The sequence below is a fragment of the Mastigoproctus giganteus genome, chromosome 8 (genome assembly GCF_048544385.1).
Source record: "Mastigoproctus giganteus isolate SK-2022 chromosome 8, ASM4854438v1, whole genome shotgun sequence".
Taxonomy (NCBI): Eukaryota; Metazoa; Arthropoda; class Arachnida; order Uropygi; family Thelyphonidae; genus Mastigoproctus; species Mastigoproctus giganteus.
The window spans coordinates 174,787,536-174,803,776 of NC_143582.1; the positions used below are offsets into that span (position 1 = coordinate 174,787,536).

General features: G+C 39.6%; 1 protein-coding gene across 1 annotated transcript in view; it reads right to left on the reverse strand.

The window, feature by feature from the left end:
• Window positions 1–10,232, reverse strand: part of LOC150082021 (uncharacterized) — a 320,259-nt gene extending 310,027 nt beyond the window's left edge. The window contains exons 1-2 of the mRNA XM_090380398.1: window positions 9,991–10,232; window positions 4,789–4,906 (exon numbers count right to left, since the gene is read on the reverse strand). Coding sequence (XP_090236524.1) covers window positions 4,789–4,906; window positions 9,991–10,025 — 153 coding nt within the window. The 5' untranslated portion in view covers window positions 10,026–10,232. The remainder of the gene's footprint in view (window positions 1–4,788; window positions 4,907–9,990) is intronic.
• Window positions 10,233–16,241: the final 6,009 nt, after the last annotated feature.

Genomic DNA, 16,241 nt, shown 5'->3' on the forward strand with positions numbered 1-16,241 from the left:
TATAGAAACAGAAATTTTAGCAGTTAAATAGGTTTCCTGGAGACAGAAACCCACTGGAGAGTAGCGTCTAATTAAGTACTGAATGTCATCAATGTTGCCTCTAAAGCCTCTACAATTCCACTGTAAAATATAAGGCATTATTTGGGTTTAGAAGAAGCTGTTCCTGACGTGGCTGTCTTGTGGCGTTCTGGCTTTGGTTTATTTCTTTTTGGAAAGGTGGGTCGACCTGTGTCCATATCTTCTTCTTCTTCTTCTGCAAATATTTCAAGAATCGGATCTTCCTGTTTAGATGAGTACTCTTGATCCATCGATGTTTCCTGAATACTCTGTTTTGAAGTTGAACTGGGAATATTTGGAGTAGTAGCAATCACTGGTGAATGAGGAGATTTTGCTGGGATCGTAAGAGGCGTATTACTTGCTTGGTCTGAGTGCTTCTGGATATTGGACTGCTGCTGAGAAAGAACAGCTCGAGCCCAGTCAGAGATTGATATGTTGGATGGAACAGTAACATCAGTTTGCGTGGCTATTGTTTGATATTTTTTTGCAATACTGGCATAGCTATGGTTAGATATACTGGGTGCAATTAATTTTCTTGCTTCCTGATAAGTAACTTTGTTTTCGACTTTATATTTTACAATTTTTTTCTCCATTTTCCACTTCTCACATGTTTTAGAGTAAGCAGGATGGTTACCCTTGCAATTAGGACAAGTCATTTCTTTTGCTGAACAGTCATTTTGATTGTGATCAGAAGATCCACAGTTGGGACAGGCTGGGTTCCCTCTGCATGCCGTCTGAGAATGGCCATACTTCTGGCATTTATAGCATCTCAACGGATTAGGAATGTAAGGACGAATACGACAATTTAGATATCCTGCTTTTACTGATGAGGGTAGATTTGGACTGCTAAAGGTAAGAATGATATTTCTGGTGGGTGTGAGTATATTGTCCCTTTTAGTCATAATTCTTTTGACAGCAATTACATTTTGCTCATTTAGCTCTTCTTTAATTTCTTCTTCTGTCACATTCAAAAGGTCCCAACTAGATATAACACCCTTAGATGTATTTAGGGTTGCATGAGGAGTTACCTTTACTGGAATTTTAGCAAAGTTTGTCATTTTCAAGAGTTTTTCAGAATGCCTGCAGTTGACAGTTTCAATTAGTAAGTCCCCCGATTGCAATCTCTTAACCGTCTTGGGAGACCCTGCAATACTTTCCAAGTGTTTTTGGATTAGAAAGGGGGATAGCTTACTAAGAGGCTGTTCTGATAATGAATGCATTATTAAAAATGCAGGAAACTCGGTCGCAGAGGAAATGGTTTTTAACCTCTTTGCTTGTGAGGAGTCATGTTCCTGTTCTGTGTCTAGCCGACTGCTTGTCGGTTGTAAAGAAGGAAACATATTTTGTTCCATTTTGGCTCCTTTTAGCCCCTGGCAGATGAACTTTTCTGCCAAGGTTACCGGCCCCGCCACGGGGAGGCAGGAGCAGTGCCTGGAGTGACCAAGCGAAATTAGTAGGAGTTAGTCTATTAAATATGAAAAATAAAGAAAGGTTACTTTCCTTCCTTGCTCTCTACCAGTACTTTTGATAAAAGAGCTACAAAATAAAAGTATTTCTCAACGAGAGGAACGTAAAAGAGAACGCAGAATTCACCTATGGAAAAGTCGCAGTGAAAGCACAAAGAGAAATCGCTCAGTCAATCGCTTGGCACCCGGGGCCGGACACAAACATGCCACTCCAAATCAGTGGAACCTTTATGTGCAAATGAAACATCTTCTTCTTCTTTAATGCTGCCGAATGGCGTTTGCGACTTCGTTTTGATATTGTTCTCTGTCTAGCGCTGCATGTAGAATATGTGCTGTTGTCATGTGAAGCCAGGTGTTGATGTTATCTAGCCATGCCATTTTCGGTCTGCCTGGGCGTTTCTTGCCTTCGATCTTTCCCTCCAGGATGAGTGGTAGTAGGTGATATTTTTGTTGGTTCCTAGCGATGTGACCTAGGTATTTGCATTTCCTGCTGATGATGGTTTTGAGCAGGTCCCGTTCCGTGTGCATGTCCTGCAGGACCTGTGTGTTGGTTATCTTGGCTGTCCACGGAATTTTCAGCATTCTTCGGTAGAGCCACATTTCGAAGGCCTGGAGCTTTTTTGTAGTGGCTGATGTTAGAGTCTAGGTTTCTACACCGTAGAGCAGTATTGGCCAGATGTAGCATTTCAATGTGCGTAATTTGAGCATGATGTTCAAGCTTCTGTCGGTGAGGAGGGTTCTCCATTTGGTGAATGCCTGCCTGGCTTGTTCAATTCTGCTTTTGATTTCGGCCTCATGGTTCAGCTGGTCATCAATGAGTACTCCGAGATACTTGAAGCGGTGTATTTGCTCTAATTTTTCGTTGTTTAGTTTGATCGTGATATTGCTTGCAGTCCTGATGACCTTCATCACCTTTGTTTTCTTTTTGTTGATTCGTAGCCCCCATGCTTGGCTTTCTATGTCCACTTCGTTCAAGATGGTCTGTAAATCTTGTTCTGAATCCGCTATTAGTGCTGTGTCATCGGCATATCTTAAGTTATTGATGTAGTGTCCGTTAACTTTTATGCCGATGTTCTTGTCAGCCAGTGTTTGGTCGAAGATCATTTCCGAATAGACGTTAAAAAGAATGGGAGATAATGGACAGCCTTGCCAGATGCCTTTTTTTATTGGAACTGGGTCTGTCAGGTCGTTGTCATAGAGAAGCCGGGCTGTTTGATTCCAGTAGAGAGTTGTAATTTCAAGCCCAAGTTTTCTCAGTCGGTCAATTAGGCGGTCGTGGTCTACTGAATCGAAGGCTCTCTCGTAGTCAATAAAACATATATACACGTCTTTTTGATGTTCATAGCACCTTTGTAGCAATATTTGTAAACAGAAAATTGCTTCTCTGGTGCCTAGTCCCCTGCAGAATCCGAACTGTGTGTTTCCTAGTGCACTTTCGCACTTACATCTTATCCTTTGCTGAATCACCTTGAGGAAGACTTTTAGCACCTGGCTCATTAGACTGATCAGCCTGAAGTCTTCGCATTTCCGGCTGGTAGCCTTTTTTGGTAGGGCCACAAAGATGGATTGGAGCCATTCGGATGGAATGTCGTTGTTGTTGTAGATTTGATTGAACCATTTCGTTAGTTGTTGAATGTTGCTGTAGTCTAGTTGTTTCAGCAGTTCCACATGAATCTGATCAGGTCCACAGGCCTTGCCTGGCTTTGTTATTCGGATGGCATGTTCCACTTCAGATGTTAATATGTGGAGATTGTCTTCCTGTGTTTGTTGTTGCGTTTCTGCCGGTTTTCTGTTGGTGCCGAACAGATTGTATATATAGCTTTTCCAGGTGTCGAGATTGGCTTGTTTGCTTAAAATGAAACATAACTTTCACAAATAGTATGCTTCACCTCGTTTTCATTCCACCCGACAATGAAGCAAGGATACTTCATCTTACGACTGCTTGAGAATTTGCACTTTCTTATAAGGGAAGCCATTTTAAACAAGGGCTAATGTTAAAATGTATTTCTGGAAATTACCAGTCACCAAATGTTAGCAAAATTATACAAAAAGCAAAAACTGCAAATAAAAATGAAAAAAGTACTATCATCAATTAAATTCAAATGAGATAAATATTCTGAAATATCTATCATTTGAAAATAAATAAAATATATTGAACATAACTTAATAATTTCAGTTAATTCTCCAAATTTATATCCTTCACTCAGTAATAGCAGTAATAGTGAACTTAGCCTTGTTTGACTATTCTCTCTTCCTCTCTCAGTTTAACTGATTCAATGGTATTGTTTATACCTTGATAAGAACAATTTTCAGAATTACAACAGAGAAGTTAACAACAGCTAACTTTAACACGAATAACACAAGTGGATGGGTAAAATGAGAAGGGTGTGCGTGTGTTTTTTTTTTTTTTTTTTGGGCTGATGCTATATAAGCTTGCTTTCTTGCATCATGTAGTAGTAGTGGCATGTGATGCAAGAGAGCAAGTGTATGAGCTTATGCAGCATCAGCCAAAAAAAAAAAAAAAATCACACCATTCCCTCCAAATGCCTGTCCAGTTCCTCCTTCAATTTATTTAACCTATCAACTTCCACAACGACAGATGGAAGTTTGTTCCAGCAATTAACCACCCGCTTGCTAAAGGCAAATTTCCCCATGTCTATTCTACATCTGCCTTTTCTTAATTTGAATTCATCCCCCCTTAGGTTTGTAATCTGAACAAGTGGAAGGATCCCATCAGGATTCAGTGTGCTCAATCAATTCAAGGCCTTATACAGCATTAGTATGTGCCCATGCTAATGCTAATACAAATTTAACATGAACTCAACTATCCTGCATACCTGCTTTTCCATCACACTGAAGAGCTTCACTGTAGAAATTAGAGTTATAAATGGAAGGGAGCTAAAAATGTACTTTCTGTACAGAAAAGTATGATCAAGCTAGATGTGACTAAAACTTTCTGCAATTGATGAATACACATGAGGATGCACTACTTTTCCATATCAAAGAGTTTCCTAAATGTAACTCTACTTACTTACAGATTCCCCCACACCCATGATTATGACTATTGCTTTTTAAATCATATTCTTACAGAATCGTGAAAAAAAGGAAAGGAAAGAGGGGGAAACTGTTTGCCAAATCACATTTAGACCACAGCAGACAGAATCTGTTGTGTCCTTTCTGAGTGAATTTGCATCGAAAAAAATTTAAGCTACTCGTATATTCAAATACAATAGGAACAGTATTTGCAAAACACTGCACTACTTACCTCAGAGGTTGAAAAGTGTTTTCTGCAGAATGGACAATCAAGAAGTTTTCGTACATCACAGGACTGAATACTATCTTCACAATTTGTTAGATTTTCAGCTTCAAGCTTATCTACACACCTAAATAAATATGCCAAGAATTCTAAAAATATCAGAGTAAAATATGCAAAACAGAAATTCCAAAACCATCCAGTGGAACTAAATTTTCAAAAATAATTTTAATACTTAACATCCAATGCTTCAATAATTCAATTCAAATAATTTAAACAATAAATAATTTAAATAAGGCTGCAAATTCAAAAACTAAAATGTAGACAGAGCTGATACAAGATCACATTACATATGTGACTGGCTTGGCAGCAATGCTTCAAATATGGATACAAAGTGGTAATCAGCCAATGCTCTAGAACTGGCTGGAACTCACACACTAGCAAGGCTTTTGTGGATTTATTGAATGACTGCTTTCTACAGCGGCATTTTTGAAAGGCAACCAGAGGAAGTAATACTCTTGATCTGGTTATCAGTAGTGATTTTTCATGTATTAAGAATCTGCAGAAAATGGAACCATTAGGTGGCAATGATCACAGTGTGCTGATGTGGGATTTACTCAAAGAGGTAACTACCATCAAGAGTAAAGGGAAGTGTTTTTGCTTTCATAAAGGTGACTATGATGGTCTGGGAAAGCATTAATAGAGGCATTTGATGCAAGAAAGCAAACTTATGCAGCATCAGCCAAAAAAAAAAAAAAATAAAAAATAACCACTTCCGCTTCACCCCTCTGTTCCTTCAAAATACCTGTCCAGCTGATCCTTAAACTTATTTAGGCTATCAACTTCCACGACAAGGGATGGAAGTCTGTTCAACCAACCAACCACTCGCTGCCTAATGGCATATTTCCGCACGTCTATCCTACATCTGTCTTTCTTCAATTTGAATTTAGGCCCTCTCAGGTGATTATTCTGAGCAAGAGGAAGAATCCCATCAGCATTGAGCATGCTCAAACCATTCAAGGCTTTATACACCTCTATCAGATCACCTCGCTGGTGCCTAGTCTCCAGACACTGTAATTTGCAAAACTTAAGCCTTTCTTCGTAAGAGTACCCCTCTGTTCCATTCATTAATCTTGTTGCCCTTCTCTGTACTCGTTCCAGCAGCTCTACATCCTTCTTGAAATGAGGCCTCCAGGCCTGTATACAGTACTCTAGGTGTGGCCTGACCGTTGCCATATACAAGGGAATAATCACCTCCTTATCCCTGCTAGAAAAATTCCTATATATCATTGACAATACACCATGAGCTACTCTTGCAGCCCATCTGCACTGCTCAGAGAACTTCATATCTGCTTGCACAACCACCCTCGGGTCCCTTTCATTCTCTACCACTGTCAGTGTAGTACCACAGAGTTGATACGTTGCTCTGGGGTTGCTGTTTCCCATACGTAGTACTTTACATTTGTCAATGTTAAACTTCATTTGCCATCTCTCAGCCCATCTGCTCAACCTTTCTAGATCCTGTTGCAGCAGCGTACTGTCATTAGTGTCCTTAACAACCCTGCTAACTTTCGTATTGTCTGCAAACTTGGACATTAATCTTGATATACCTTCATCAATATCATTTATAAATACAGAAAACAACAATGGACCCAACACTGAACCCTGAGGGACTCTACTAATAACATTAGTCCCTGATGAGCAGTGTCCATTGATTACCACTCTCTGTCTTCTCCCCCTCAACCACCCCTTTATCCATAGCAGCAATTTGCCTCCAATGCCACACTGCTCCAATTTGTGCAGCAGTCTTCCATGTGCAACAGTATCAAAAGCCTTTCTAAGATCCAAGTATATAATATCAAAGTTATTCCCTGCATCCAGTTCTTTTGTGACTGCATCATAGTATCCAATCAAATTGGTCAGGCAAGACTTCCCCTTAACCAAACCATGCTGTGTCTGAGCTATAACTGAAATCTTGTCTAGATGATCCTGCAGTGCTTCTTTAACCAGTGCCTCCAATAATTTTCCGGGAACAGAAGTTAAACTAACAGGTCTATAATTACTTGTGTCAGTCTTTGATCCTCCTTTGTGATTTGGGGTCACATTTGCACATCTCCAGTCCATGGGTGCCTCCACTGAGTCCAAGGAAGCTCTCATAATTATGGCTAAGGGTTTGTTCACTTCCTTTGCTGCCTCCTTTAATATAACTGGATAGATCCCATCTCCACCCCAGATGCCTTTCTTGTGTTTATCTTCAACAATTTCACCTCCACTTTACTCTCAGTTATTACAAGATTCTCTAGCTTACTGCCAGAGTTGAATACACCTCTGGCATTCCTCTCGCTGAATAACTCCATATGTGTGAATGTCGATGCAAAATATTCATTTAGTTTGTTAGCTACCTGAGCAGGATCATCAACAGTTGACCCATTGATATCAAGTGGACCAATCTGATTCATCCTCTTCCTTCTAGAGTTTACATAAGTAAAGAACTCTTTGCTGTTTTTCTTTGCATCCCTTGCCAAAGATTTCTCGTAATCTGCCTTCGCCTGCCTAACCTCCTTTGTAACTTGGTTACAGATCAACTTGTATCTATCATAGGCTTCTGTGTCACGTGTTAATTGGTATGTATCCCATGCATTTTTCTTCTCTGCCATATGTCTCATTAGTTCATCTGACATCCATTTAGGCCTAAACCTTGAACAATATTTCTTAGACAGTATGTAAAGCCTAGTAGCTTCCAAGATAAGTTCTTTGAATGCTTCCCATTTTGAATTTGCTGTTGGTAACATCATCAGTTGGTCTCACAGTATAGAATTTAAATACTCTCTCAGTCCATCGTAGTCGCCTTTACGAAAGCAATAACCCTTCCCTTTACTCCTTATGGTAGTTAACTATGAGTAAATCCCACTTCAGCACACTGTGATCACTGCCACCTAGTGGTTCATTTTTTTTGCAGATTCTTAATGCATGAAGAATCACTACTGATAATCAAATCAAGAGTATTACTCCCTCTAGTTGCCTCCCGAACATGCTGATGTAGAAAACAATCATCCAATAAATCCACAAAAGCCTTGCTAGTGTGTGAGTGACCACCCCCAAATTCTAGTCAATATCTGGGAAATTAAAATCCCCCATTATAAGACTCTCTGATTAACTCGCCCACTCTATTTCCCTGTACAGTTTCTTATTATACTCATCAGAGTCATTAGGCCTATAGCATACTCCTACTCTCAAATTTTGATCTCCCAATGCTTATGTCACACCAAACTGACTCGACACTGCACTGTCCACCAATGTCGACTGGCTTCACTTCCTTGGATTTTATGTTTTTCTTAACTAATAGCATAACCCCTCCTCCCTTCCTATCCTGTCTATCCTTTCTGTAGACATTGTACTCCCCAAATTCCAGTGTCACACAGATATGCATTCCTTATATCTGTGTGACACCACGTCTCTGAAATCCCAACAATATCTGCCTTTGATGTTTTGAGCAATACCTCAAATTCATCAAATTTATTTACTAAACTCCTAGCATTGGTGTATACGCAAGTATACACGCACCTGTTCTTTTTCTTAGCTACCCTAACACAACCCATGTGTTTACTTGTACCCCAATGATTCCCAGCAGTCTCTGAAATATCCTGCATCTTATTTTCCAGGCTGCTGCTCACTCCAATAGAAGCAGTGCAAGAATCACTTTCACCTCTGCCAGTGGCTACTGTTAATCTATTAGTCCTTGTTTCCCCCCCAATCTAGCAGTTTTCTGACCCACCTGACACTGCCTCGATAGCATCAGCAAACATTCTTGCACCCTTTCTATTTAAGTGTATGGCGCCTCCGTAGCCAAGTGGGAAGGAGCACCAGTGTGTAGCACACGCTTCTTGATTAGACCGGGGTTCGAGCCCGTCACCACCAAATACGGAGGATGCGGAAAGGTCAGGGAATGACCACCGCACATCCCCGGAGCAATATGGCCTTAGTTGCTAATGCTCCTAAAAAAAACCAAATAACAAATAACAATAATTTAAGTGTATCCCATCTCTGTAGAAGCAGTCTCTCCTGTTAACAAGTACAGACCAGGCTAAAAAAAAAATTCTACCCCTTGAGCCTTGCACAATCTTTGCAGGGCCGAACTGATCGACAGGGCTCTCATCATATACTCCCTCCTATCGTGTCTGGGCAGAATTGCAGACACTTTCAAATTCAACCCTAATTCATGGCTTTTTTTCAACAATGACCTGTACTTGTTAAGTAATTCCGCCGGTCTCCTACTCTTAATATCATTAGTGCCAACATGTACAACTATATCACCTTTTGTGCCCTTAAAAGATGATATCCTCTCTACAACGTCATCAACCTTTGCCCCTGGCAGACATACCCTGTTCCTGTTCCACCTATTCTTTTTACAAAGCATGTTTCCCGTTTCCCTGACAATAGAGTCACCAACAACTACTAGTTCCTTTGGGACCAGCGCATTCTGCCTTGGGGGCTGCCGCTGTGTTGCGTGATGACCAAGTGCAAGCTCTGGCATTCTAGTGGGCAGCTGAGAGCAGAAATTCAAGTCTAATATCAATGTGTATTTTCTGTATACCGTTGGGACTATTAAAAAAAATAATAAATAAAAAAAAAAAAAAAAGCAGCAACTCAATCTCAATCAAACATGAATATCATGCTTATTATATTTTTTGACTCACAGAGCTTCATTCCCTATGAATTTGTCCCACATGATTAAACAGATCATCAGGAGTACTAAAACAGTTCTACTGCCATTGTGTAGTGCTGTTTACAAAAATCATCTGGAAAGTGGGCTTCGGAGAATTGCCACTTGCATCATGACAATGTCCCTGCACAGTTAGTGATTTACCATTCAAGAATTTCTTGTAAAGTACTTATCACTGTGCTCTCCCATTTGCCACATTCACTAGATCTATCTCCCTGTGATCGCCCCAAGCTTAAAGTACCCTCTGAAAAATCATAGATTTGCAACAACTGAGGAAATTATTCATGACAAAATACAAATTATTAGCAATTCCAAAAAACTCTTAGAAGTTGCAAAAGCAATGGAATTTGTGTATACTGTGTCTAAGAGACTACCTCAAAGGAGATCCACCTGAACAACTAGTAAACTTCATTGTTTTCTAAATATTAATTCATTCCTCACACTTTTTGATTATGCCTTTTATGTTATCTAATATATATCATTATAAATACCTGTTAAGATGTTGATTTCTCCTAAACACATTCATGTGTGAAATATTTTTGTGACATATGCTACACACAAATTTAGCATTTTCAGCGTCATTTTTATTTTTATCAGGATAGTGTTCAAATTTCCTAAGGCAGATAGTTATATGCTCATCTCTGTCTTCTAGAGAGATGTTCTGATGACATATCGGACAGCACGTAGAATGTAAAATGATCTCTTCTTTAACTGGAGTATCCAAATGACACAAGTGGGATTCCGCCAAGTTTTCTAAACAAACAAATAAAAAAATAAAAAAAAGAGAATTTAAATAGTACACAGAAATTGTTTTATGAAAAATTAATTCCATTAATAAGAAATTTAAAACCCAAATATCAGTTTTTCTTTATATTATCATGTTTACCTGCACACAATAAGGAATTTTTGTCTGTATTCCTTTTTTATATCAGACAATGTGAAATGGAAATTAGTTTAATTCAGCCGAACAATAAATACCACTTCTCAATTTAGAATGCTTCAACTATAACTTTAATGCAACCAAAGAACATAGAATGCATCAGCAAGCACACGTGATGTATTTTATTGATTTTATTCATTTATTAATTTTGTAGGTTCTGTTTAAAAATAGCTACTAAAGATAATGTAAGATAGAGGACCACACAGGAGATGCCAAGATGCATATATATGGATCCACACTGCCTAAAATTTTCTATTGTAAATTTGCAACTAATTTAGGGGAAAAAAGGTCCTCTTCCCAAGAAAGGTTTGACTTCTGCAAATGCAGCATCTGGAGACTAGGAACCTGTGAGATGAACTGATTGAGGTGTATAAGGCCACGAATGGTTTGAGCAGGCTCAATGCTGATGGCATTCTTCCTCTTGCACAGATTACAAACCTGAGGGGGCATAAATTAAAATTAAGCTTGTAGAACAGCTGTGTAGACATTTCCCTTTAGCCAGCAGGTAGTTGATTGGTGAAACAAACTTCCCTCTGTCATTGTGGAAGTTGATACCTTAAATAAATTCAAGGAAGAACTAGACGAAGTTTTGGAGCGAATGGACAGGTGAAATAGGAAGGCTTTTTTTGATGTGAAAACATCTTTGGTGGCACCTACTAAATTTCGGACTGAAGTAAAACCAATTTGTCATGATTTTGCGACACAGAAATGACATCAATTGACGTCATTGATCAAACAAATGGAAATGACGAGTAGCAAAACCATGACAGAATAGTGAATTCCAATGGGATGAAGAGGTGTCAATGACGTCATTTGAATTAATTTCCGGTTTGTCTATTTGATTGCCAAACAAAAACTGACGATTTTGTGACACAGAAATTATGTGACACGAAATTGTGACAGAACAGTGAATTTCAAGGTGATAAAAGGTGTCAATGATGGAAATAACATCATTTCTGTCCAGCCCTACACTATGAGCCATTTTATCCGATTACTTCAAAATCTTCAGCAGTGATTATTCATGCATTAACAATTTGCAGATAAAGGAACCACTGGGTGACAGTGATCACAATGTAATGATATGGGAATTACTTAAAGATGTAACTACTATCGAGGCTAAAGGGAAGGGCTTTTACTATTGTAAAGGTGACTATAGTGGTCTTAGACAGTTTTTAAATTCTGTACAGTGGGATCAACTGATTTTTTACAAACGTTGAATTCTAAATGGGAAGCCTTCAGGGACTTAACCTTGGAAGCTACTAGGCTTTTCATTCCAACTAAGAAATACTGTTCAAGGAATCTTTGGTAAAGGATGCAAAGAAAAACACCAAATAGATCTTCACTTATGTAAATTCCAGAAGGAAAGTGTTATACTCAGGTAACTGATAAACTGAATGAGTATTTTGCATCTACATTCCCAGATGAGGAGTTATACAATGAGGGGAATGCCATAAGTTTATCAAACTCTAGCAGGGAGCTAACTGATATTGTAATAACTGAGAGCAAAGTGGAGGAGAAATTGTTGAAATTAAACATAAGGAAGGCACCTGGGGTGGACGCGATCTATCCAGTTATATTAAAGGAGACAGCAAAGGAAGAAAGCAAACCCTTAACCATAATTATAAGAGCTTCCTTAAACTCAGGGGAGGTCCCCATGGACTGGAGGTGTGCAAATGTATCACCAATTCACAAAGGTGGTTCAAAAGGTAACAAAAGTAACTACAGACATGTTAGTTTTTAACCTGCGTTCCGGGGAAAATAATTGAGTCACTGGTTAAAGAAGCATTGCAGGATCATCTAGACAAGACTACAGTAATAGTTAAGACAAAGCATGTGTTTGCTGTGTCTTTAGGAGCATTAGCAACTATGGCCATATTGCTCCGGGGACATGCGGTGGTCATTCCCTGACCTATCCACATCCTCCGTATTTGGTGGCTCACGGGCTCAAACCCCGGTCTAATCAAGAAGCACATGCTACGCACTGCTGCTCCTGCCCACCTGGCTACAGAGGGGCTTTGGATACTATGATGTGGTCACAAAGGAACTGAATGACAAAAATAATTTTGATATCATATACTTGGATTTCGGGAAGATTTTTGATACTATTGCACATGGAAGACTACTGGACAAATTGGAGAGGTATGGCATTATGGGTAAATTGCTACAATGGATAAAGGGATGGTTGAGTGGGAGACGACAGACAGAAAGTGGTAATCAATGGACACTGCTCTTTGTGCACAAGTGCTATTAGTGGAGTTCCCCAGTGTTTGGTGCTGGGCCCATTGTTGTTTTGAGTATTCATCAATGATATTGATGAAGGTATATCAGGATTAACGTCCAAGTTTGCAGATGATACAAAGGTTAGCAGAGTTATTAACAACAGTAAAGACAGTATGTTACTCCAACTGGATCTAGACAAGTTGGGCGAATGGGCTGAGAAGTGGCAACTGAAGTTTAACATTGACAAATGCAAAGTACTGCATATGGGTGGCAATAACCCAAGAGAAACATACCAACACTGTGGTACTACACTCATGGAAGTGGAAAAGACCTGGGGTAATTGTGCAGTGCAGATGGGCTGCCAGGGCAGGTCATGGAGTATTGTCAATGATATACAGGGATTTTGCTAGTAGGAAAAAGGAGGTGATTATCCCTTTGTATAAGGCAATGGTCAGGCCATGCTTTGACTACTGCGTACAGGCCTGGAGGCCTCATTTTAGGACGGATGTAGAGTTGCTTGAGCGAGTACAGAGAAGGGCAACAAGATTGGTGAGGGGAATAAAAGGGTGCTCTTACCAAGAAAGGCTTAAGTTCTGCAAATTGCAGAGGCTGGAGAGTAGGCACCTGCGAGGTGATCTGATTGAGGTGTATAAGGCCTTGAATGGGTTGAGCAAGCTGAATGCTGATGGGATTCTTCCTCTTGCTCAGATTAAGAACCTGAGGGGACATAGATTCAAATTGAGAAAAGAGAGTTGTAGAATAGATGTGCGGAAATTTGCCTGTAGCCGGCAGGTGGTTGATTGGGGGAACAAACTTCCATCTTTTGCTGTGGAAGTGATAGCCTAAATAAATTTAAGGCTGAGCTAGACAGGTATTTGGAATGAATGGAGGGATGAAATGGGAGGGGGTTTTTTTGGCTGATGCTGCATAAGCTTGCTTTCTTGCATCGTATGCCTCTGCTAATGCTAATGTCTAGCCACCTATTAGATCTTCTCAAGAAGGTCCCACAGTCCAGGACCCTAAGGATAAGAAACCAGAATAACCAGAACCAAATTGTCTTCCCTCGAGGGCTCCCCCAAGGGGGTGTTCTCTCTGCCTTCCTCTTCACCGAATTTTTAGAACCCTTCCTCACAAATCATACTAACTTTACCTCATCTGCCAATGATTTAAAGTTTTTTATTGTCACTAAATTCTCCCAGACTCTCCAGCACTGTGACTTCCAATCGATGCACCTACGAAAACTTGAAAATTACCTTCATGAGATTGGGATCTCTGTAAACAAAGAGAAAACTGCTCAACTTACTATCACCAAGAAGAGAAATATCAATGATGTCAATATCATAATTGGGAACTCACCAGTTAAAAAAAATCAATCAGCTATATGGGCTGTGAAACAATAGATCTCCAACTTTCATAATCTGCATCTTATCAACAACTATATTCTTCATTGCATAATCCCTATTCCCTTATATTCCTCTACTATACGGTCCTCTGCACTCCTATCATATCAAACCAGGTTCTTATCCCTTGAATACTAGATTTTAAAATGGCTGAAGAAGGTTACAGGTCTGCCACCTACTATTTCAAAATCTGTCATGTTCTCCAATCTAAATTTGCATCCACGAAGGTGGATGGTGTGAAGAGGTTTCTAGAGATGGTGTGAAGGTATCACACCATCTCTAGAAACCTCGTTATCTTCACTCAGCTCCTGTCTGGAAAACTAAACTTGCCTGATATCTGGGAGATCATTGCCAGACTATCAGGTCAGAAAAGAAGCTTTACCAATGCACTCCCATACAGATCTAAGTTGTGTAACTTGACCTCCCTGGACACTGCTCTTCGTGGAGTTCCACAGGGTTTGGTGCTGGGCCCATTGTTGTTTTGTGTATTCATCAATGACATCGATGAAGGTATATCAGGATTACTGTCCAAGTTTGCAGATGAACCTCGTTATCTTCGCTCAGCTCCTGTCTGGAAAACTGATATCTGCGAGATCATTGCCAGACTGTCAGGTCAGAAAAGAAGCATTACCAATGCACTCCCATACAGATCTAAGTTGTGTAACTTGACCTTCCTGGACTATATATTTCCATTTAACTCTATTGAAATATTTAACATGTTATCCGTAGACTTCCAGAAACAGAGAGTGGTAATCAATGGAAACTGCTCTTCATGGACAAATGTTATTAGTGGAGTTCCCCAGTGTTTGGTGCTACGACAAAATCTACAAAATCACTCTCGCAGATACGTATGCCCTCGTTAAGCTCTAGATAAGAGCACATCTGTGGAGCTACATTGCACGCATTGATGTATTTATGTATATAAACCAGAGGCTGGTTAAGGCCGTATATTGTATTAACCTGCCTGACTACTCCACATATAAACTGTATATATAAACATGTAATCCATGTTATCTAGCTGCAGAGCTGTAAAGGGACATTCCTTTGGAAATAAAATATTAATAATAATAATTGCCCAAAATAAATTATGGGAAAGGACGGTTCCTCTGTGTGCTTGTCAAACAGTAAGCTCTGTGGTACGTTAGTTTCTCCTGGGGCAATTCTAAGATATTTATCGTTGCTCCACAACAACGTTTGCTGTTAGGCAATGAAACTTTCCTTGATCAGAACAGATTTGTTTATGTCATCTTTAGCCAAATTAATTTCCATATGACTGTCATCAAAGAATGACTGATCTATCGTGATTTGATACAATCGATAGAGAGGGGTGTGACCATATCTTGAAGCCATGCTTTAACTATCTGCTTTCTTACTAAAATGATAAATTAGCTGGACTGGTGTATTTTTTTGCATTTTATATGCACAAATAAGGCACCTGAGACATACATTTGGACAATACAACATTTCTGGGCCAAGTGATCAATGTGACTCTTTCAGTCAATCTCCCTTGGCAAGCAGTAACTGAAACAGGCACATTGATCACTTGGTCCAAAATGCCATATTGCCCATATGTATATGTCACAGATAAGGTGAAAAATAAGGTGCCTGTGACATATGTCACAGGCACCTTATTTGCATGAATGGTAAGCAAAGAGAACTAAGCCTCTCTGTCACTAAATCCAGCTTCATAAATGCGATGGAATTTCTGGGTAAAAAAGCCATTCAGCTCAGCGCTGGAGAATGGTGTTGTTCTTAAGTGATCCTCTGCAGCTATTATACACAAGGATAACATCAAGAAATGCAGTGCATATTTAGCATTTGATTTCTTTGTGCCATTTTCGAACCACAGATCCTACATCTTTATTTTCTTAGGTCGGCTTGCTCAATACTCTCAACAATGCTCTGCATTTGACTTCGGCATCATTGAACAAAAGCTATAGCAGTGTGGCATTCAGTCCCTTTCACTGCGCAGAAAATTAATGATATGAAAACATCTATAGTGGCACCTAACGATGCAATGTAACGAAAATGCTGATTGCAACAACATAAATACTTGTGTTGTCGCAATCATGCCATTCAAATGGCTACAATCAAATGGGTAATTAGGATATTGGCTTGAATTTCGTTAACCTCTTCCAAACCTTGATCCAGTAGAGTAAGTAGCAGGCGTGTGCATAAAACA